This window comes from Anolis sagrei, chromosome 4, assembly GCF_037176765.1.
Source record: "Anolis sagrei isolate rAnoSag1 chromosome 4, rAnoSag1.mat, whole genome shotgun sequence".
Classification (NCBI taxonomy): Eukaryota; Metazoa; Chordata; class Lepidosauria; order Squamata; family Dactyloidae; genus Anolis; species Anolis sagrei.
Genome location: NC_090024.1, coordinates 189,598,831 through 189,623,631, shown reverse-complemented (window position 1 = coordinate 189,623,631; position 24,801 = coordinate 189,598,831). Strand labels below are relative to the sequence as shown.

Below are 24,801 nucleotides of genomic sequence, written 5' to 3'. Positions count from 1 at the left end.
TAGATAGTTTGTAGGTCACCAGCTTCCCTATACGGTCAGTGGTTCCCTTGATGTATGGCAAGAACACTTTCCCTCTGGGTGGATCTTTGTCTTTACTGTAAGCAGATATTGTGGGATTTTCTGCTTTGATATTATTCTGGGTTATTTGGCTGTGGAAGGGCCCTCCGTCTACCATTGGAAACAACAGGAACAAAATCTGAGACTTTTCAATCAGCTTGGAGGAGCCCTGATGCAAATGCTACCCAAACGCAGAAAGGATGCCGTTCTTTCCAATGCCAACCACGTGAGCGCCTCTAGGCGGCGCTATTGTCTTTCCCTCCGACCTGCCAGTAGTCCCTCTCAGGCCGCCCTTGGGAGCACCTCATTTGTGAAGAGAGGGATGAAATCTATTATACTGTTATAGAAGAATATTTTTTCGGTTGGCGAGATTGCTTAATAATATGTAAAATATTGTGTAAAAAAATCCAGCTAGAATTCCCACCCCGAGAGAGATACTTGTGAGCAATATTAACGTAAGCATAGTTTCCACCCCTAATGTCTGTTCCAGTTAGTTCAGTCCATAACAGACAAGCGTTTCCCACCGGGATCGGAACGGTCCATTCAGGATGGAAATTGAGGGGAGGGGTAGTGGTTAAGTTCTTTTAAGGAATGAAGAAAACAGAAGAAAAAAGGCTTTTTGGCTACAGCGTCTCTGTGAAGATGGCTTTGTTTTAAAAAGGTTTATTTATTTCCGATATGTTTTTTTCTATTTGTGCCCTCAATTTTATTGGTATTACTGTTCCCCCCCCCCGCGCGGGACGGTACTTGGTTCGGTCCAGTTTGAATCGGTCGCAGGAGGAGAGGGCGGGGCCAGCAGAGAGGCACCAACGAACCCTCAGAAGCCGCTAAAGCGGTTTGAAGGCGGCCAGGAACACCTGTGGCGCCGCCTCCTCCTCCTCCTCCTGCCTCCTAGCGCCTTCCCAGGCCTCGGCCCTCCCTCCCTGCCTCCCTTCCCCTTCAGGCAGGCGAGTGGACTCTTCTCTCCCGTCCGGCCAAGACCTTTGGGCTGAGTGGGACGACTTTGGTGGACGGGCCAGGCCTTGCTGGGCGTGCCTGCTTGTGCTTGGTGTTGTATAGGCCGCTAAATGCTTCCAACTTCCCTGAGAGGCGGGGGAATAGGGGCGTCACACCAAAGAGCGGGAAATGAACTTTTAGAAACTGGACTTATTGCGCCCTGAGGTCAGTGGAGTGACTAGGAATTGGTGTCACTCGGTGTAGTGCAGGCCTGGGCAAACTTGGGCCCTCCAGGTGCTTTGGACTCCCAACTGCCACATTTCAAACAGCCTCAGGCCCCTTCCTTTTCTCTCTCTGTCGCGTAAGCTCTTAGGAGTGGTGGGAGCTGAAGTCAAAAACACCTGGAGGTCACATGTTTGTCCATAGGAAAACCAAGATTTTTGCCTCTACATATAAACATCAGTTTCAGAAGTGGGTTGTTGTAGGCTTTTCCGGGCTATATGGCCATGTTCTAGAGGCATTTTCTCCTGACGTTTCACCTGCATCTATGGCAAGCATCCTCAGAGGTAGTGAGGACCTCACTACCTCTGAGGATGCTTGCCATAGATGGAGGCGAAACGTCAGGAGAAAATGCCTCTAGAACATGGCCATATAGCCCGGAAAAACCTACAACATCCCAGTGATTCCGGCCATGAAAGCCTTCGACAGTTTTAGAAGTGTTTTTCAGTGCCCAAAATATGTATCTACTCACACCAGAAGCAACTTGCAGTTTCTCAAGTAGATTCAGACATGGTAAAAACAAGGGAGCTGCATTTTTCCAAGATCTTTAATGAGTTATTGTAGGTTTTTTCAGGCTATATGGCCATGTTCTAGAGGCATTCTCTCCTGATGTTTCACCTGCATCTATTTCAAGCATCCTCAGAGGTAGTGAGGTCTGTTGGAACTAGGAAAATTGGGTTTAGATATCTGTGGAATGACCAGGGTTGGACAAAGAACTCTTGTCTGTTGGAGCTAGGTGTGAATGTTTCAACTGACTACCTTGATTAGCATTTGATGGCCTGGCAGTGCCTGGGGAAATCTTTTATTGAGAGGGGATTAGCTGTCCCTGATTGTTTCCTCTCAGAGGAAAAGTATTCTTGCCCTACATCAAGAGAACCACTGACGGCATTGGGAAACTGATGAGAAAACATAACATACAAATTATCTACAGACCCACCAAGAAAATCCAACAAATGCTACATTCAGCAAAGGACAAGAGGGATCCTCTCACTTCTGCAGGAGTCTACCGTATTCCATGCAGCTGTGGACAAGTCTACATAGGGACCACCAAACGCAGCATTGCCCAAACACGAATCAAGGAACATGAAAGGCACTGCAGACTAATTCAACCAGAGAAGTCAGCCATAGCAGAGCACCTGATGAACCAACCTGGACACAGCATATCATTTGAGAACACAGAAATGCTGGACCACTCGAACAACCTCCATGTCAGACTACACAGAGAAGCCATTGAAATTCATAAGCATGTGGACAATTTCAACAGAAAGGAGGAAACCATGAAAATGAACAGAATCTGGCTACCAGTATTATAAAACTCTTAACATTACATCCACGGAACAACAGACTGGTTCAAGATTGGGAAAGGCGTACGGCAAGGCTGCATACTCCCACCCAACCTTTTTAACGTGTATGCAGAACACATCATGCGATGTGCGGGGCTTGATGAATGCAAAGCTGGGGTGAAACAACCTCAGATATGCAGATGACACCACTCTGATGGCCGAAAGCGAGGAGGAGCTGAGGAGCTTTCTAATCAAGGTGAAAGAAGAAAGCGCAAAAGCCGGGTTGCAGCTAAACATAAAAAAAACCAAGATCATGGCAACAAAAATGATTGACAACTGGAAAATAGAGAGAGAAATTGTGGAGGCCGTGACAGACTTTGTATTTCTAGGTGCAAAGATTACTGCAGATGCAGACTGGCCAGGAAATCAGAAGACGCTTCTTGGGAGGAGAGCAATGTCCAATCTCGATAAAATAGTAAAGAGTAGAGACATCACACTGGCAACAAAGATCCGCATAGTCAAAGCCATGGTATTCCCTGTAGTAACCTACGGATGTGGGAGCTGGACCTTAGGGAAGGCTGAGCGAAGGAAGATCGATGCTTTTGAACTGTGGTGTTGTAGGAAATCCCGATTGCTCACTGGAGGGAAGGATACTAGAGACAAAGTTGAAGTACTTTGGCCACATCATGAGGAGACAGCAAAGCCTAGAGATGACAATTATGCTGGGGAAAGTAGAAGGAAAAAGGAAGAGGGGCCGACCAAGGGCAAGATGGATGGATGGTATCCTTGAAGTGACTGACCTTGAAGGAGCTGGGGGTGGTGACGGCCGACAGGGACCTCTGGCGTGGGCTGGGCCATGAGGTCACGAAGAGTCGGAGACGACTGAACGAATGAACAACAACAAACATTACATCAGCAAAACAACAGAGAGAAAACAATCGGGGATGGCTAATCACCTCTCAACAAAAGATTTCCCCAGGCACTGCCAGGCCATCAAATGCTAATCAAGGTGTTCAGTTGAAACATTCACACCTAGCTCCAACAGACAAGAGTTCTTTGTCCCACCCTGGTCATTCCACAGATATATAAACCCAATTTTCCTACTTCCAACAGACCTCACTACCTCTGAGGATGCTTGCCATAGATGCAGGCAAAACATCAGGAGAGAATGCCTCTAGAACATGCCCATTTAGCCCGAAAAAACCCACAACAACCCAGTGATTCCGGCCATGAAAGCCTTTGGCAAGATCTTTAATCTTCTGTGCCAAAGTGTGCTGGTGCCTCACCAAACTTCAAATCCCAGTGTCTCATATTGAACCATGGCAGCTAATTAATGCAATGGGATAAAGCTGTATTAATTCCACAGTGTAGATGTGTCATGGGATACTTCATATTATGCTGCATCCTATAAACATAGGGAGGAGTGTAGGAGTCAGAAATTTCTGGAACTATTAAGAAAAATAGATCTCTCTCACATTCGCCCTATACATGTGCCTGAGTGATGCATAACATAATAATTGAGCATGTATTGGTTAATCATGCAAGGTGATGGTTTCAGTTGTTAGACTGAATAACCTGTTATCTCTGATCCGTTAGGAAAACCAAGATTTTGCCCTACATATAAACAGAAGAGCTTTAGAAGTGTTTTTCAGCGCCCAAAATATGTATCTACTTTCCCATAAAACAACTTATTTTATATCATTCACTCAAAGAGACAAAAATGAAATAGACTTGGATAAAAAATAACATTTGGTTTATTCACAACCTTCATGCGTTCAGCATAAACAAGTATAAAACTTATGAGTCCAGTTTCAGATATGTTTGAGATAATTTTCTGTGCCATCCAGCCAGGAGATCTCACAGCAGTGGTTCTCAACCTGTGGGTCCCCAGATGTTTTCACCTTCAACTTCCAGAAATCCCAACAGCTGGTAAATTGGCTGGGATTTCTGGGAATTGTAGGCCAAAACACCTGGGGACCCACAGGTTGAGAACTGCTGTGTTACAGCAAGAACAGTAAGCAAGTGTGTGATCTGAGGTCTGAAGTAGTCTGTCATTAGTCTGTAGTGATCATGTTGCCTGCAGCCTCTTTTATAACTTCTCAGGTACCATAAAGGAAGTGGCATACCAGAACATACAGGAAACAAGCAACAGGATCATAGATAAAATTACTAGAGAAAGCTTGAAGAAGGTTGTCATTTCCAACAGTTAGATCCCCAATCGTCCTGTTTCAAGTTCTGGGGCAGGAGCCGTCATGGTGGCACAATGGGTTAAATTCTCATCTGAAGGTTGGTGGTTTGAATCTGCAAGGTGGAGTGAGCTCCCATCTGTCAGCCCCAGCTTCCCATGCAGGGACATGAGAGAAGTCTCCCACAAGGATAGTAACACATCTGGGCATCCCCAGGGCAACATCCTTGCAGACGGCCAATTCTCTCACACAAGGAGCGACTTGCCCCAAGCCGCTTCTGACATGATAAAAAAAAGTTCTGTCTTCCCATCACATCACAGATTTCTGTCTTCAGGTTTTTGCCTGTTGGTGACTTTATTTGGAACCATCACATTCGGATTCCCTTTCTCACCCTCTCTCTTTTTAAATCAGGGGAAACCTAATTAAACATGGGGGGGGGGGATTTTAAACCCTTTTGCCATTATAAGTCTTTCCCATGCCTTCCTTCCCTCTGTTATACCACTATCATTTTAAACCCCTTTGCTACAATCCCCTCTTGCAAGGCTTTACTTCCCTTCATTAGGCCAGTGTCATTATAAGCCCCTTTGCCATGATCCCCTCCTGCTAGGCTTTCATTCTCACTATTAGATCAGTGTTATGTTCAGAAGCTAGCAAGAGCACAATTTCGAGCCTAGATTACTATTAAGGAAAAAATATAGTGAAAGCAAAGTGGCGAGAAACCCCAATTCCGCCACATTACTGAAACAACACAGGCAAATCTCTCAGATCCCATTGCATGTGTTTTTTGGCATTAGCAACAGTTCTGGTGTGCTCCAGCTGCTCAGAACATGATTTCTCTCCCATATTCTGAACTGTCTCCTTTCAGCATGCTTCATCTCCATAAAGACAAATGCCATCTGATGGATTTATTTATTTATCTATATAATTTTTACCCCACCCATATCAGCCTAAAGGCAACTCAGGGCGGCGAACAATCGGCATAATTCGATGCCACATATAAAATACATGCCACATATAAAAATGAAAATAAAACATCACATTACATTATATCTAAAAACATCAAACCAATGAACAATAAAAAAATTAAACTATGTTGTCATATTCAGCCCTCATCCGTTCCATCATCTTAGCCGTTCCTAGGTCATTTTCCGTGCCACTTGGTCCTTGAACTGGACCTAAAATGTCCTACAATAGGGAAATCGCTCCCTGTGATGAGCTCCAGAGAATGACCCATGTAGACCTTGTCCCACACAATGGTTTATCAAGGGTTATGGCAACCTAGTGTGGTATCTCAGGGAGTAACCAGCATGGATCTTCTCATATAATGGCGTCACTAGGGTTAGTGTTGGCCACATTGACCTTCCACACAGTGCTTTCTCTAGGATTGGGGTCACGCAGTGTGATAACTCACAGAGATACCGCATGAGCCTCTTTCCATACAATGGTTCCTCATGGGTTGGGGTCACCCACCGTGGTAACTCATGGGGAAATCCAGATGAGCTTCCTCCTATACAGCGGTGTCATTAGGATTGGTGTCAGCAAGGAAGCACAACAAGGGGACCTCTCCCAATACATTGGTGCCATTAGTTGGAGTGAGCAAAAGGGTGAGCTGCTTCAGGAGCACTTGGAGCTCCTATTTGAGGGACATCATCTCTAATTTAATTGTCATGGCTCAATGCTGTGCAATCCTGGGATTTGTAGTTTGGCATCAGCATTCTTTGGCAGAGAAGGCACAAGTCCTTGTAAAACTATGCCCCTTTTGGAAAATGGCAGTTACAGCCTTTTGGAAAAACACCTTTTGGAGATCGTAATTTTTTTAAAAAAACACCATGACCTTTCAGAGAAGAGCCAAAACCCTTTAGAGTAGAATCTTCTCATGTGGTATACAGCCAGATATAAGTATGCAAGCCGATAGTTTCAGTTAGACTGAATAATCTGTTATCTCTGATCCATTAGGAAAACTAAGATTTTGCCATTGCATAAAAACAGCAGAGCTTTAGAAGTGTTTTTCAGTGCCCAAAAATATTACTCTCCCATAAAACAAATTGTTTTATATCATGCACTCAAGAGACAAAAATAAAGGAGACTTTGATAAAAATAACATGGTTTACTCACAACCTTCATGTGCTCAGCATACACAGGTTCAAAAACTTAGTCAAGATTCAGATATGTTTGAGACGGTTCCCTCTGCCAGCTGTCCAGGGCATCTTTCATAGCAAAAAAGCAAGCAAATGATCACATAGAGAGAGAGCGCATGTGGTCTGCAGCCCCTTTTCTAACTTCTCGGGAACTATGGACTAAAGTAAGCAGCATAGCAGAACATAGATACAGGAAACAGTAAGCAACAGGATTATAGATAAATATTATAAATATTACTAAAGAAGACTTGAAGAAGATTGTTATTTCCAACCCCCCCCCCCCCCTATAATGCCATAGCATTGAGCCAGGGCAGTTAAAGTGGGCTCATTTACATTGCTGGAAGCTTTGGAGTTCTAACACTTTTGTTTTTAAGTATGCAGCAATTGTTATGCACACCTTTTTTGGCCAAATTACAAACAGTGCGCGTTTTTTGGTTTCAGGATTTTGAAAATTGAGGTGCACATTAGATTTGATGGTGCATTACACTCATGTAAATAAGGTTATTGTAGAATTGGTGGCCTGTGGCAGAAAAGCCCATCTAAGTAGTGAGGCCGCAGCCTCATCATTACTGGAAGGAATGGAATTATGCCTTGTCCCTTTACCCCAGTAATGTCACTCACTTAGACATTAGTTAAACTATAATAATAATAAAAAATAATTGAAAGTAGCTTTTTATTTTTGACTAGTTTCTAACACGCTCTCTGAAAAATCTAGAGAAGTTTGCTGAGAGTGTGAAGGTGAATATTTTACAGGCTGAAAAGACATAGTCTTCAGTGAGGCATGGGCCAATTAATGCATGGGGATGTAAGGAAGCTACCCTCTTTATTTGTGCTGTGTTTCAGAAAAATTAGGGAGTACTACATTAAAGATGGTACTAGTCTTAGGTGAAAAATATACTGTTCTTATGAACTTTTAGGAGCAGAATGATTTTGTAGTTTAAAATCCTCATGCAGCCATGGAAATTCGCTAGTTGACCTTATAGCAAATCAAACTCCATCTCAGACAGAGACAAACCCCTTTAAACAAATCTTGCCATTATTGATAGGATTGCCATAAGTCAGAATATACATGAATACAAACAATGAAATGGACCTTTGTCTACAATGACTACAAAAAACCCTAATGATTTTTATGGCTTTCAGATGTTTCTGTTTCAGTCTATTCCATATTCTTAAATGTGTGTATTATACTAGGAACACGATGCCTAATGCTAAGGAGACCACCCCAAATGACTGGAATGCTTCCCAGAGTGCAGAGTGTGACCCCAGAAAAGCAAAGGAACATGAAGACAACCATAGTGGAGACTTGCCTGACCTATGTCCACCTGAAACTCCACCTTGTATGTGCAATTCTGCATGAATGCTTAAAAACTCAAGCATCACAATAGCATATTTTGAAATTGTATTGGAAAGATTTGAAAGTACTTTGATAAGCAATGTAGGTTCTGAAATCAATTGAAAAACATTTGCAGAGAGAGCGTCAAAGAAAAACTATACAAAAAGGAATCAGTAAAGAGTTTAATTTCCTATGTATAATAGTGTATCAGGTCCATTAGGCAGACTTATTTATTTTTTATATAGCATTTCATAAAGTAGTATATGCAGTAAAGCAACTGAAATTAGATTTTCAAACAGCAGAGCTTAAAATGTATTGTGACAACCATAATTATATTTGTAATTATTTCCTAATATTTTTCATTAGCAGAAGGAATACCCGCAGTATAAAGGAAAAAGTTGCAGATCACTGGATTTTGTATTTTTTAAAAAACAACAATTATTCTGATTTTTATTAGGTCAAATTACTTAATTCAGGTATTCCTTGAATCTTAGTAGACAACAAACCGAACATGAATCAACACTGTGATGTGACAGCCAAAAGAGTCAATGCAATTCTAGGCTGCATCAATGGGGTATACTGTCTAGAGTGAGTAAAGTAGTGGTACCACTCTATTCTGTTTTGATCAGACCTCACCTGGAATAATGTGTCCAGTTCTCTGCACCACAATTCAGGAAGGATATTTACAAGCGGGAGGGTGTCCAGAGAAGGGTGACCCAAAATGGTCAAATGTCTAGAAGTCAAGTTCTATGAGGAAGAGCTTAGGAAGTCGGATGTGATTAGCTTGGAGAAAAGAACACTGAGAGGGAAAATTATAGCCATGTTTCATCATTTGAAAGAATGTGTTAGAGAAGCTTGTTTTCTGCTGCTCCAAAAACCAAGACTAAGAGCAATGGATACATACTACAAGGAAAGAAATTCCACCTAAATATTAGGAAAAAAATTTTGATGGTTATTCCTGCCTGACAGTGGAATATGCTGCCTCAGAGTGTGGTGGGGTCTCCTTATCTGTAGTTTTTAAAGCAGAGGCTAGATGACCATTTGTTGGGAATGTTTTGATTGTGTTTTCCTGCGTGGCAGGGGGTAGGACTGTATGACCTTTATGATCTCTTTCAAGTCTGTGATTTTACAGCTCTTTATCCTGCCTTACTCTCCAAAATGGGTCTCAGGACAGCAACCAGAACTAAGAACTAAAATACCCCGTTTAGGGCTTATATTGCCCTAAACAGTTCTGTCCTAGATTACCTATACAAACGTATGAACCACCTTGGAGATTAAGATTGTCCGGGGAGGCCCTGCTTTCAGTGCCACCTTTTTTGCAGGTGCAGTTGTTGGGGACGAGAGACAGGGCCTTCTCAGTGGTGGTCCCTCAGGTATGGAACTCCATCCCCAGCAAAATTAGAGCAGTGCTCTCCCTCCTGGCCTTCAGAAGGAAAGTGAAAACATGGCTTTGGGATCAAGCCTTCAGAGAATAGTGCAGTGCAATAACAGATATGGAATATGTGTAATGACTATTGGAATGGCCCTGGAGTACGATTATGGATGGCTTGGTTTTAGTATTGAATGTAATGTTTTTAATATTTAATATGTATTAGTTTTTAATTTAATTTTAATATTATTGGAATTGTATGTTGCTCTAAGGCACTGACTAATTGCCTTTATGTAAACCGTCTTGAGTCCCCTTTGGGGTTGAGAAAGGTGGGGTAGAAATAGGGTAAATAAAAGAAAGAAATTAAAACATGATAACTTTAAAAAGAAAATCAGTAAGAGATGAGGAGAAATTCAGCATCTGCCTAAATTAAAATCTCCCTTTAATGAAGAGTAGCTTAACTGCTAAAACCTTGTCTGGATAAGACTTTGTCTATTGGTGGGAGAACATCAGCGAGAGGATAGCTTAGTATCCCATAGTAGCCTGGTTTTGGGTCCCTCTAATCTAGGCTGTTATTACAGGCTATAGTTCTCTAGTGTTTTGGTAAGGGTTTTTGTCATTGCTGCTATCTTGTTTTCTTTCTAGTGAATGTACATATAATGGAATGGGCTATCCCCAGCTATTATTCCATGCATCCAGCTTTCATGGGAGAAATTCCACTTGGATGCAGCAGATGCTTTTCTGTATGTTTTTAGGGTTCTGATGTCAGAAATTCTCCTCTCCTTTATCTTCTGACACTACTTTCCTCAAAAGAAATGCTCAGAGCTAAAAAATGTGGGGTTTTTTTTGTTTTTTTTAAAAAAACCAAGACTGCACATTTTATAGCCTGACAGATCAAGCACAACTTTCTTGTCAGCATGGCAAACTATTTTTGCAGCTTGCCTAGAACTGCAAAAACAGTGTCATATGAATATGTCAAAACTGCATGGCTGGTGAATAACTGTCTTGGTTTGTCACAAGGAATGCATGTCCCTTTAAATTAATCGAGATAGATCCCCCCCCCCCTTTTTAAAAAGAAATATCCCTATAATCCTTGATTAGTCTCCTAAGTGCCATTATATTTTATTATTATGCAGCCAGTCCTCCTCAATTATTTTCCATGGCAGAGCTCATGGAAACAGCAAATGAAGTCTCAAAAATGACCATAGCACATGAAATTGTAGTAAATCAGGACTTCAAACTGCAAGAGGTGAATTTCCCACCAAACAGGTAGGGTTTGTTTTTTTATAATCCCCATATTCCAAATTGTTTTCAATGAAATCAGTTACTTTATTTATTCATTGACCATAGAATTGCACTTAAAGATTTTGATTTCCTATAGAGAGGTGTTCTCTCTAGGAATTTCTTAGGCACTCCAGTGTGACACTATGGTCAACCTTTGGAGGAAGCTGACTATAGAGTTTCACTGGAGAACTTAGAACATTTTAATCAAATCTGTGATTAATCAAATCTAGAAATGTGGAGGGCCAACTATAATAGCAATACAGGTCATGTTAAGGGACCACCATTAGCGACACCACTGACTTTAAATACTAATATGCATAAGCTGGGAAATATGGTTCTCTAAACATCTGAGTCCTCAGTTACTTTATATACTGGTACTAACACCTTGAATTATGTGTGATGCGTTATGGCAGCCAGTGAAGTATTCCCAAGTGGTGTTATAAATCTTAAATTAAATTATTTAATCCAGAATAGAAATTAGCAAGTATCTACATGAGAAACTACAACTGTCTCATGTAAAGTTCTCTTTAAAGAGCTATGCATAATAGTCTGCTCAGAGCGATGCAGTAGTGGTGCCATGGATGGTGTACTTTCTACTCTTGGGTTGAAGGACAAATGCATAGGATGAGGGAAGGTCGTCCTATAATAAAACATGAGAGGAAAAATGTTAACAGCAGCTGCTTTTAACTTCTTGTAGTTTGGAAAGCAGAGTAAAAGAGACACTGCACAAAGTCTTTTGGGACCGTCTGAGAGAACAGCTTTCCAGAATGCCACCAGATTATTCCCATGCTATCAAACTACTTCAAGAAATAAAAGAGGTGAGTTACAAATGAGGGTAAATGATAAAGTTGGGAGGGGAGAAAAAAAAACTTCATTACAAGTATACATTAATTCACAAAGTAGATGTGGTCCTGGACATTAAAGAAAACTTCGGACCAGAAATAGATATTACTTGGAAAGAACTGAGACGGGTACCAAAAAAGAAAATCAATTCAACCACACCAAATGATACCAACAGGGAAAATGACACCAAAATGACTATGTGTACATGTTTGTAAAGTATTTCAGCAGAAAATTATCATTTGCCCCTATCTCTGTTGTTAGATATAACTACAAGCACCGTTTTCATTAACCAGCTTACATGAACGTGTACTATATAAATATATCTACGAGGCTAAAACTCTATTCTGGTTTACTTTTTGAACTTTCTAATGTGCATGCATTCACCCTGGTCAGAGCTGTCATTATTACCCAATTATGATGACAGTTCAGGTCATGCAGTTTTCTCCTTCACATGCGAGAAGCATGTGCTGTGTTTTTATTGCATTTTTACTGGGCGTGAGTGTGAGATTTTATTTGCATTTTTACTGGGCGTGAGTGTGAGGCAGGCAGAGGAATTGTTACGTTTTACTGATTAGAATTTGTATTGGCTGGTGGTTCTGGAAGATGTAGTCAAAAAACTTGTGCGACTATTTAAAATACAAAAAACTGCAAAGAGAATGATTGAATCATTTAATACACTGCAAAGGATGGGAAGGAGAGGCATCTAGACCTTCCATCTATCCATTTCTCCCATGTCTTGGGACAACAGGGTCTTGACTTATCCTAGCTATCACGACTGCTGTGGCCACAGAGGTGCTTGGAGAGCATCCAGCTTTGAGTCTTGCAAGACCTAAAAGGTATTCCATCTTCGAAGGTGGCAACAGCTACTGTTTAAAGCCTGCAAGAGTTGTGACTGTAACAACACTTATCTTTAAGTTAAATGTTTGTAGCTGGACTGTCCTTTGGCATTTTTCCAAAATTAGTCTAATGTGAGTTATTAATTGTTTAATCTTACTGAACATTGTGTCTGTGAGATTTTTATGTACGGTTATGATGTCATTATCAGGAAATGTTCTGTGATATATGTAAATTTCTTCTGATGTTCCTATAAATTGGTTTGAGTGCCATTTCACCATGGAAAAGTGAGCATAGGCTTGGTTGAATAATTTTAGATGTCTCAAAAAGAATCCTCAAATGTTATAGTATCTCTATAGTATCTCTGGGAGGCTATATCCATTAAATAAGTGCCTTTCCCAAAGCTGTTTAAGGCACAGGAGCTCAGTGAGGAGAAGGGGGGGGGGCATACAGGCTGTGAATCCTAGTATTACATGCCAGAGACAGAAAGAAAAAACATAAGGAAACCCAGTCTCTTTTAACCATAAAGCAAACTTGAAAGAAATGCTTCTTAGGGCAAATTCAGATTATCTGTGTGTCAGTCTTTCATGACTCACAAAATAGTTTGCATAATGTGCAATTATTTGTATAATATATAAATGTGGCTACCTGCATTTTGATGTTAGCCCTGAAACAGTTTAGTAGAGGTAAAGACTTAACTAATACTTGAGCTGAAGGGAGATGAAGACCAGCAAAAGAGAAAAAACATTGGAAGAAGTCAGGTTATAACACTGAAATTAGTGATGCAAAGATCATCTATCTAACCCGCCTGGTGCTGGGGGAGACCACATGATGGCCTTTGTGGTCTCTTCCAACTGTATGATTTTATGGACAGCACTGTGTAGCAGAGGGCAGCATGAAAGAAAAGAGGTTGGATGTGGAGAGAAGACAAAGCACTGAGGTGAGATGTGATTATTTATTTGCTAGTAATAAATAAATATTTCAGTTAAGTAGCTGCCACACCTGCTCCTGGAATTACTATGTGCTGCACAATTATCTTCCTTTCAGGTGCTAAATTTTTGTGGGATTACTCCCTGCTCATACTTGTCTACTACTTTAATAAAAACAATGTCTGGAACAAGAGTATAAATATAATTGGCCCTAAATAGTTATTTTCTCTGTTTAGTCATGTGTGAAATCAGACTAGTCTGGAAAACAGTGAAATGAAATTCATTCCCTATAACTTTTGTAGTATCTGAAATAATTGTGCATGGTTTGAAAATCAACAATTAAACATTAATTTGAAGATTTGTATGTACAAACAAATGCACTTTCTTGTTGTGTAGATCCTGCTGACCTTGCTTCTGCCCCGGCAGACTCGTTTGAAAAGTCAAATTGAAGACGCTCTGGATATGGAGTTGATAAAACAAGAGGCTGAGCATGGGGCTTTGGACATTGCTAACCTCACCACATATATCCTAGGTACAATGGCCATGCTCTGTGCCCCTGTGCGAGATGAAGAAATTCAGAGACTGCGAGGCTTGACAGATCCAGTTCATCTGCTAAGGTGGGCACCATTGGCTTGGACAAAGGTAATTCTATAGAAGCGGTACAATCTTTGATAAAACTGTTGCAATGCAAAATTAGACTGGGTAGAAATGCTATAAATAAATAAATAAATAAAATCCTGTCATCCTAGTTATTTATGACCCTTATTACTTGATCTTGCTAAGTAAAGGAAGTGAAATCTATAATGTCTTCTTGACTTCATCACAGAAGGAAGAGTAAAGTGGGAACAGTTGAAGCTCATTGCTATTACTACATATAGGATTAATATGGTTTTGCATTACATTTCGAAAGGGCCACAGAATCAACGCTAGAAAGAATAAGAGAGCATTTGTTCCCATTCTCCCATTGTATCTGTTATTTGATGCTGTTATGTATGAACCAAGTGTTTTGTAAGAAAACTTAAATGCAAATCAATTCAACATTTTTTCTTTACTTTAAAAGTGGAATTAAGTGTTGGGACTATCACAGTTTCTCAACTATATCTTTAGTCTGTTGTAATTGTAAATCTGAATAATTATCTTCACATCAGTATTTAAGTTGAATTTTAGTTGATCTGATTAATGGAGAAAAAGTAGCCACAGCAACAACAGAAATGGGAGGTTGTCATATTGTAAGAGAAAAAGATCAGTACTATAAACAAAGTGAAGAGCAGGGGTGATACCGTCACTTTATATTTTTCTTTATACCAACGACAGTTTCAACATAACAGAGCACTAGGTAATGTATGTATCTATGAATGAATGGATGAATGATACTTTATTTCTATCCTGCCCTATCTCCCCAATGGGGACGTAGGGCGGCTTAGAACATATAGAGAGGCAAACATTCAATGCTGTATAAAAATACAAAATAACGTAAACCAAAAGATATAACCCAATTTGCATTCACACAAACAGCAAAGAGAATCAGACAATTGAACAGAGACAAACAAATTCACATTATGGCCATTTCATATTTAACAGATTTTTAAAATGTAGAGTTTAAATGATTAACTTAAAAGCATTTAAAAGCCAAATCCACATTTCACTTCTTCTAGTCCATCTGTGCAAAGTATTTCAAGTATCCTCCTCTCCATATACCTATGTGTACAGAAAGGTCTTCAGATGTTTTTTAAAGGACAGTATTGAGGGAGCTATTTTGATCTCCATTTTGATAGTTACCGATTTACTTCTGGGCCCAATTCAGAGTGCAGCTTATTACCTATAAAGCTCGTATAGTGTCTATTTACGTGACCGCATCCCTCCTTATGAACCTGCTTGGGCTCTAAGATCAGCTGGTCCTGCTTCTCTCACAATTGAGGTTGGTGGTGAGGAGGGAGAGGGTCTTCTCGGTAGTGGCCCTTGACTTTGGAATGCTCTTCCCAAGGAAAATAGAGAACTCCTGGAACGATTCCATCAGCTCTGACTCCGGAAAATCCTGCAAATATCTTGGGAAGACAAGCGGACAAACGTCAGCGTGCTGGAAGAAGCAAAGACCACCAGCATTGAAGCGATGGTCCTCTGCCATCAACTCCGCTGTCCGGATGCCTGACCACCGTCTCCCAAAGCAATTGCTCTAGTCTGAATTTAAGAACGGAAAATGGAATGTTGGTGGACAGGAAAAGAGATTTAAAGATGGCCTCAAAGCCAACCTTAAAAACTCTGGCATAGACACTGAGAACTGGGAAGCCCTGGCCCTTGACCGCTCCAGCTGGAGGTCACCTGTGACCAGCAGTGCTGCAGAATTCGAGGAGGCACGAGTGGAGGGTGAAAGAGAGAAGCATGCCAGCAGGAAGGCGCGTCAAGCCAACCCCGACCAGGACCTCCTTCCACCTGGAAACCAATGCCTTCACTGTGGGAGAAGATGCGGGTCAAGAATAGGGCTCCACAGCCACCTACAAACCCACAAAAATAGTCATCAAGGAAGACCATCTTACTCGTCCAACGAGGGATCACCTAAGTAAGTAAGAGAAGCACCCACTCTTTTAATATTTAGGAAGGATCTGAAAACCTGGCTATTGAAGCAGGCTTTTAATAATGGCTATAAATAAAAACCTATGGCTATTATGATTATAATTCATAATCTGGAAACTAATCATATAAATAGTTTTAAATTGCATTATATATTATTTTATAGGGCTTTATAGTTTTTAAATTTGTTGTTTATGTATGCTTATATTGTTGCATATTTTGTTTTATTAATTGATATATGATTATTTTCTATGTATACTGTTTATTGCTTTTGTCTGTTTGTTGTAAGTTGCACCGAGTCCCTCTGGGGAGAGGGGGCGGGGTACAAATAAAGATTATCATCATCATCATCTCCCTAGGGAGAGAGTTCCAGAGATGGGGGGCAGATACAGAAAAGGCTCTTTCTCTCATTCCCATCAGCTGTACTTGAGATGAGGGCGGGACCGAGAGCAGGGCCCCATCTGCTGACCTTATCACCCAGGCAGGCTCATAAAAGGGAGATGTGATTGGCCAGGCAATGTGGACCCAAGCCATTTAGGGCTTTAAAGGTCGTAACCAGCATTTTGAATTTTGCCTGGTAGTAAACTGGGAGTCTGTGGAGCTGTCATAGCATGGGAGTGATTCTCTCCCTGTACGAAGTTCCATATAGTAGTCTGCCTGCAGATCTTTGCATCAGCTGAAGCTTCCGAACACTCTTTAAAGGCAGACGCATGTAGAGCACATTGCCGTAATCCAAGCGGGATGTGACTAAGGTATGGACTACCATGGCCAGATCTGGCATCTCAAGGTATGGGTGCAGCTGAAGCAAAGGCACTCCTGGCCATTGCCAACATCTGGGTCTCCAGGGTCAGTGATGGATCCAAGATAAATCCAAAGCTGCAGACCTGTGTCTTCAGGGGGAGTGTTATCTCATTCAGCACAGGTTGTATCCCTATACCCCAATCAGCCTTTTGACTGACCAGGAACACATCTGTCTTGTCAGGATTTAATTCTAATTTATTAGCCCTCACGCAGTCCAATACTGTTGACAGGCACCAGTTCAGGACCAGGACGGCATTCTTGGCTTTTGGTGAAAAGGAGTAATAGGTTTGTGCACCGTCTGCATATATGTGACACCGAACTCCAAAACTCCAGATGATCTCACCAAGGGGTCGAACATGAGTCCCCCAGTACCACTTTCTGGATACAATCCTCTAAGAAGGAGAAGAGCTAATGTAACACAGTGCCACGTAGTCCCATCCCGGAGAGACAACTCAGAAGGATACTATGGTCAATGGTATCGAATGCCGCTGAGAAGTCCAGGAAAACCAACAGGAACACACTCCCCCTGTCTAGTTCTCTTTGTGGATCATCTACCAAGGTGACCAGTGCCATCTCTGCCCCATAGCAAGGCCTGAAACCAGATTGAAATAGTTTCTTCCAAGAAACATTGGAGCTGAGAGGCTACCACTCTCTCCAGAACCTTTCCCAGAAAGGGGATATTAGAAACTGGTCGATAGCTATTCAATTGAGTGGGATCAACTGCTGGCTTTTTAAATAGAGGTTTTACTACAGCCTCCTTTAGCCTGGCTGGTATTTTGCCTTGTGCCAAGGAGCCATTCACCAGCATCTTCACCCACTCTGGCCTGTTTAAACATCCAGGAAGGGCAAGGGTCTAGGATACAAGTGTCTCCCTTATGTCTCCCAAGGTCTTGTCCACATCATCAGGCTGTATAAATTAAAAGGAATCCATCAGGGTGGTCTCGGCGTGGATGCTAAAGTCCCCCAGCACTAGTAGTGGTTGAGACTCTCAACACCTCGCCTGAGATCACCCCGGCTAGCTCAGTCAGTGAGACTGTTGAGCAGCGGGGTGGAGGGTACACCAAGAGAATCCCTGTTCTGTCCTGGCCACCGACACTTAGGTATTCAAATGTGGCTGACTAGGATGGAGCACCTGGCCAAGTGGATGGTATCCCGATGGATCACTGCGACTCCTTCTCCCTGCCCCGTGTCTTGCCTGCTGCTACACAGAGAAACCTAGCAGGCAGAGTTGGGAGAGATTAACACCCTCCCCCTCACCCACCTCATCCAGCCAGGTTTCTGATGCAAGCCAGGTTGGCCTGCTCATCCAGAATCAAATCCTGAATGGAAGCTGTTTTTCCATTCACCGACCTGACAGTAAGCAGCAGCATTTTTAACCTTGGAGGACCTGCCACCTTCGTTATCCAGATTATATATGGCTGGAGGTGACCTGGGGGTGACAAGAAAGCTTTTGCAGCCCCCAGGCCACCTCCTCCTCCCACATCTCCCTCTGCCCTGGAGCACCACAATCAGTGCCCCCCTACTCGATGGATCCCCTCTCTGCCCTTCATGTTATGTCCCTATATTTTAACAATCCAACCGCAGTGTTACAAGAATATTGCACAATTTCAAAAAGGTAACCCTAAAGTTGAGCCACACCCCTTTCATCCTCTGTGTAGGTCCCTCTCCCCCCCCCCCCCCACTCTGCTCACTCACTTTCTGAAGCCCCTCCCTCCCCTCAGAAAGTCTTTGGTATGAATTTCCTGATACATGCAGATGTCAAATGTTGTACTGTAGCTTATAATAATCCTCATAATCGAAGATGGCCAGAGTTGCTTGGTGTTGCAGTCCATAAATATCTTGAGAGCCATACTGTGCCACCACTATTTATGAAGATAATATCAAACAGCCCCATATGCTGTTGGTTATTATCTAGTTAGGATCTTTTAACCCATAGTTGCCCTTAATAACAGTATGTCTCTTTCATTAGTGAATAAACTTTATTAGAGAATCTGAATATAGATCTGATTTAGTATTTCTTTGATATATGTAGATTGGACAGGCAACTATAGCTGGCTCAGGAACTATTTTACCTACACAGGTATAGCAGATTCCTCAGCACTTTGAAACTGCCAAAAATCTGATTTAGGAATAACAGAAAATCAGGTGTGGTTTGAATTTCATGACTTTAGAAGTCTTAAAAGGAAAGTGGAGTGTTAGAATGCAATGCTCATTTTTCACCCTTCCAGATTTGTTACTTGCATATTTGGAGGTATTTGTACATGCTTCTGTGTCTGTTGGGGGTGATTCGTTTAGGAAAATTGTAGAGGAGCTTTATGGATTTCACAGGTTTCTTTGTCTTCGGCACTGTAGCACATTTTAACTGCTGTATACCTTATGCAATTAATATTAGAGTCCTAAATAATTTTATTCACCAATATGAAAAGTGGGTTGGATTGTGTTGTCCCAAGGTTAGGCTTGATACATTAAAGCCATATTAAATTGAATTAAATTTGGGGAATTACACTAAACAACTTAAAATGCTAATTTAATATTCTAAGAAATCCTTGTTGCTGGAAAAGGTGATTTAGATGCACTGTGTTTCTACATCCCATGGTAGGGAGATCTTCCGAGTTTTGGATTTGATGAAAATGGATATGGTAAATTTTACCATACAAACCCTTCGGCCTCATCTCCAGGAGCACTCTGTCCAGTATGAGAGGAAAAAGTTTCAAGAGCTCTTGAATAAATTACCAGGTAGGAATCAAAACTGTTAATGAATCAAGTTTGCCTCACCTCTTTTGCTGAGAGAATTAAAACATGCCACATAGAAGCCATCTGGAATACTTTTCGAAAGCATGCACAAGGAGAAAATATTGAAAGTTAAAATGTAGGTTTGTAACACTAACTGCTTGTTGCTAGTTGTCCTACCTTCTATTACATTTTCTGTTACCACATATTTTGTCTCCAATAAGATAATTTAACTTAGGGTTCTCTAGTTTGATCTTCATTTACATAATTATATTTCCACCACTTTGGAGAAAATTCTCACTAAGAATGGTAATGGCAAAGCTAGAATTTCAAACTGTATTCAGAAATAGTTTGACAGACCTATTTTATTGTAATTGTTTCTGGAAAGTATGGAAGATATAATGCAAACAGTACATCTCTCCAAAACTTAAAGTGGCGAAGAAGAGAAAAATTAAAATATTATTTTGTGTGCGTGTGCGCCTTCAAGTTGTTTGCTGACTACAGTGAGTCTATGAATTATATATGAAATATAGCCTATAGCATGATTTTTTCATTGGCAGTTTCCCATCCATGTAGTAACCAAGGCCAACCTTCCTTTAGCTTGCACTAAGCCAATGCAATTCATATCTAAAGACTGATTAAAAAAAAAACAATTCCACAATATTAAATTAAAAATTTTATCATTTGATTCCCTTGCTGCAAAAGTGTCATAATCAAGAGTTGTCTGATTCTTAGGAGAGAGCAAGATGCATTTGTTCCCAGTAATGGTAAAAGTAAAAACATGAAATCGAAGTATCTTGTATGCACGTAAAAGTTGTTCCAAAACTTTCTCTGGTGTCACATTCCAGCTGGCCTAGTGGTTACAACTGAGTGGCTGCAGAAGGCAGCAACTGAAGTATCTTCTGATTTGCAATCCTCCTCATCCACCTCTGAGACCAGTGGGTCGCCTGCGCCTACTTCCCCTGCAGCTGCTGGAGAAGTCTTGCTTATCCATAGTCCTACAGCTGTGTTAAACCAAGCATACATGGATTTGCTGCATTGGGATCATGGAAAAGAAGAATATCCTGAGGTAGGGGGTGTTTTTCACAGTGTCCCAGAAATAAAAGAGAGAGAAAAAAAACCCAAGAGGGCACATTGTAGGAACTTTTCTAGATCTAAGCAGCATATCTAAAATACAAAATAATATAAAATAATCCATCTCCCCCCCCCCCACCCCACCATCTGCTTCATTGTCACTCTAGTTTTAGGCACTAAGGAATTAACCATAGTTTTAGCTTATTTTTTCATATCAATTAAGGATATTCATCTCAAGTTTTAGAAATTTCTGCACAATATCCTTATACTGTTCTTTATTTACAGACTATGATGATGGACAAAGATCGTTTGCATGCTCTTCAGAAGGAAGTGAATCAGCTAGCTATTATTGCTGCAGTTCTACTAGTGAGCAACGGCACATGTGGAAATGGGGTGTTTGGCTCAGCAGGTTGTGGAGATAGGTTGAAACAGATAACGAAAGCTTTGCTAGGAGCTCCTGGTGCAAGGTAAAATGCTTTAATCTGGTCCTGCCAACATCTTGCTTTATTCTTAGGATAATAGGAACCAGGACATTGATATAATCACTTAAAAATATCCTTGGCCCAGCCATACAAAATGATTGGTATTCTGAGGAGCCGAGGGCAATAAAAAAGAGCTGAAGATTAGAGCACACTTACTGTAAGACTTCTAATAAATGTAGCGGAAAACAAGTAAGGATATTTTTGTGATCTTACTCTGGCACTGAGTGGTGAGGATATGTTTCTTCTGTCCACCATTATTCCTACTTTATGTCACTCAGATGAATGCTTTCAGCTACTTAAATGCCTTTTCAGGTAGAACAGCTTGAACACTTAAAGGCCTACAGCAACCAATTTACAGAACATTTTAGATAAAACTATTTTTAGGACAGAGCTCTACCACATGGTCTCTGGATTCTTCCTCAGGCTTCTAAAATTGTTCATAGCTAGGTCTAGTTTGAACCTTGGAGATCAGTGCGTCATTGAAAAATGGTAGTGTGATCCCTTCTGATGTAAAGGTGGTGAGGCTGAGCCATGCCATAAAAGCCAAGTTTGGATAATTATCACCCAGTGTTTAAAATTTGCTCCCTTTGGGAGATAGCGAAACCATACAGTGTAGTTTATACAGTTGATACAATGCAGGTGTCACATGTTATGAATGCGCTATCACCAAATACTTGCTAAACTATTTACCGTATCTTGTTATATTGAAAGTATGCAGGTCACAGAACAACAAGGATCATTTTAAAAGGTTTCAAGGCATTCGTTTTCTCTGAACTTTGCTTAATCAGTGTTTTTTTTTTTTTTAGTGAAGAGCCATTGCATTGAGTTAGTTTTAACTGATTATCTTCATATTTGATGGCAGTTTGTTTTTGAAATGATAGCATGTTTTGGGTTTTAGCTCTTTTAAAAAGTGATTTTTATTATTATAGTTAATAGTACCCTTTGGAAACTGCTTTCAATGTTTCTTTTCCTTTAAGGGTGGTAAAAATAAACATTTTCTAAGGCAGTCAATATTTCCTTTAGTCTGATGCAGCTTGCAATCTTGAGCTGAAGGCTTGGACTCATAACAGGTCAATTCAAATGCTGCTGTGATTCTCCTTTCCTGGTCAGAATGCTCTAATTATTGTACCCTCATTCCATGTTGCTTATGAACAGTAACGAGATGTAATGCAGTAATATACATTTTGACATTTGGGATGTCATATTACCTTTAGAATATATTTAATGGATTTTGAGTGGTTTAACTCTATACTTAGTTTAACTGTTTTCATATTGGATATATGTACATATATGCTATTATTGATTAATGATGTTTACAGATTTAAGTAATTTCAAAGCCACCATGAGTCCAAATATTGGGACAAAAACAGTATAAATAATTAATATAATTTTAGCTGGGACAACCATAAATTGTATGTTGTAACCATTTAACAGAGCAAGAAGGTAGAAGGGTTAATAGTAGGAGTATGCTATTAACAGAAATAATTAAAACTGCACATATAGCTTCTGTCTCAGATCGGAGAGAATTATTGCCAGTTCTCTAATTCCAAGCCTTATAAGCACATCCAGTTGATTCTTCTTTGTTGTCAATGCTTCTAGAGTCTTTCCTGATGTGAGTTTCAATTAACAGTCATGACTGTTCTCCCATTTATACATGGTTTAGGTTAGAAGACACTTTATTGGATATCAGTGGCCAAATACATCAGGAAGTGAACAGAACACTCCTCCAGTCGGGGTACCCTGTTCTTACTGGTGATAAGGCTACTTTGCTGAAAGGTCAACTCAGAAGCCTTGCAGATAAGGACAATGCAGTACGGATTTTAATTGGTGAGTCATTTATGTTTGCATATTTTAATGTAATTTCCTACTTGAGTTTCACATGACAGTGTAGACGATTTAAGCCCAGATTGTGTCTCCAAACTGCAAGTCATAAATAATATTTGCACCATTATGTCTATTCTTGTATTGATACGCATGCACTTCTGTGCATGCTTTATTGACAGTTGCATAGAATATTTCCAGGGAAGTACTGTTTAAACGGAATGTCTAAAACATTTCTAGGATAATCTTTCCATATGGACGGTTTTCCTGCTAAAGCCTCATAAAAGTTTTGGGAGTTTTCTGTAAAATCTTACTCTTCAACACTGGTGTTCCCCTGATCCAATTGATGCCTATTATACATGAAAGATACCGTTTTTGTCTACTTAAATATCCATGCACGGAGAATGAAATTGCAGACAACTTACTTGAGCAGAAAAATATTGATTGAATGTATTACAAGCATCATTTTGCAGTTGATTGATTTGGAGTAGAGAGCTACTCTACAGGGTCCTTCCTTAGAGGAACACAATCACAATTGATGCTATAAATATGCCGAAGAATAATGACATTCATCAGAACAGAAGTGGCATTTTGAGTATCATGACTTATTTTAAAGAGTATTAAAAGACAGAATATGCATTCAGTAGACATAGTCTGGCACATGCTATTCCCATCTAAATGTAAGTAAGGGCATTTGCTTCAGCCTCCAGCAAAGTCATCACTGGTGGAGGGGAAATGGAGCAGAGGTAGGAATCATACAGCTCTTCAGATAACATTGGATTGCAACTTGCAGTATTTCTCCCTGTTAGGAATTACAATTCTTCTGGAGCACATGTATCAAACTCAAAGCCTGAGGGCCTACTCCGGCCCACCACATAATTCTATGTGGCTGACAAGGCTTTGAATGCCAGGGCAACATAGTTACATTTATACAGCCCTCCAGTTACAGCCAGCTTTTGAGGGAAACCGTAAGGCCGATGTGGCCCTTGGGTGAAAATGAGTTTGATATCCCTGTTCTGGAGAATTGTATGATACCCCTGGCACTACTAATAACTTTAAAGAAAAGTTAATTGCCCACAAGTCATGTTGAAGTTCAGTATCATGGTTTCAAGTTTTAAGAATCAGAGTGGATACCTTGTGGGAGGGGATATGCTGAGGTCTGTATTGTTTTTTCCTATAGGGGAAAGACCTGATCTTAAAATATGTGTCTTTCCTGTCATTTCACTGCTGATGATCCTGTTTCACTTTGTACTGTTCATCTAACTGGGGGTGGGCAAAAGAAAGGAAAGTGTTTGGTACCACAAAAATGGATAGATAAACAAGTCATAGGCTTTTTTCCAAAGCTATCTTAATTTCCACAGAACAACGGATCAAAACCTTTCTTAGGCACTGTTTATGTCATGGTGGAAGAAACTGTACGACTCTACCCCAAGGACTTGCTCCCATTCAGGAAGAACTACTGGAAGTTGGCCAACGATTCAGCAGTTTGATTCATTACAACAGGCAGGTTTTTGGTCCATACTATTCAGGAATCTTGAAGAAAGTGCTGCTTCCAGAGGGAAGGCCTGGGACAGCTTCCTAATAACCATCTCAAATGAGGGAGAGCACATGATGGCAGGAGGGGGAAGACTGGCAATTGCTCAGGCTGTGCTTTTGGCTCCAAGTCCAGTGTAATCAACAGAGCAGCTGCCTTGTTCTGTGTCCAAAGCACTTGTACAGCTGGACTAGAGAAGCTGCAGGGTACAGTTAAATAAATACCAACTGGCAATGCCAAGTTTGCTGCAGTAAACCTTTGAACATCTCAAAATGTTGTCTTGTGTTCTTAGACCAGCTGACGTATGTTCTCTTACC

General features: G+C 40.7%; 1 protein-coding gene across 1 annotated transcript; it reads left to right on the top strand.

Annotated features, from left to right (window-relative positions):
* Positions 1-868: 868 nt before the first annotated feature.
* On the top strand, positions 869-24,779 carry TCP11 (t-complex 11). Its single transcript, XM_060773105.2, has 10 exons — positions 869-1,218; positions 8,074-8,219; positions 10,721-10,853; positions 11,566-11,686; positions 13,871-14,091; positions 19,443-19,579; positions 20,422-20,642; positions 20,933-21,114; positions 22,793-22,956; positions 24,312-24,779. Exons 2-10 carry the CDS (start codon positions 8,081-8,083, stop codon positions 24,530-24,532), a joined length of 1,539 nt encoding a protein of 512 aa, XP_060629088.2. The 5' UTR covers positions 869-1,218; positions 8,074-8,080; the 3' UTR covers positions 24,533-24,779.
* The last annotated feature ends 22 nt before the right edge of the window (positions 24,780-24,801 follow it).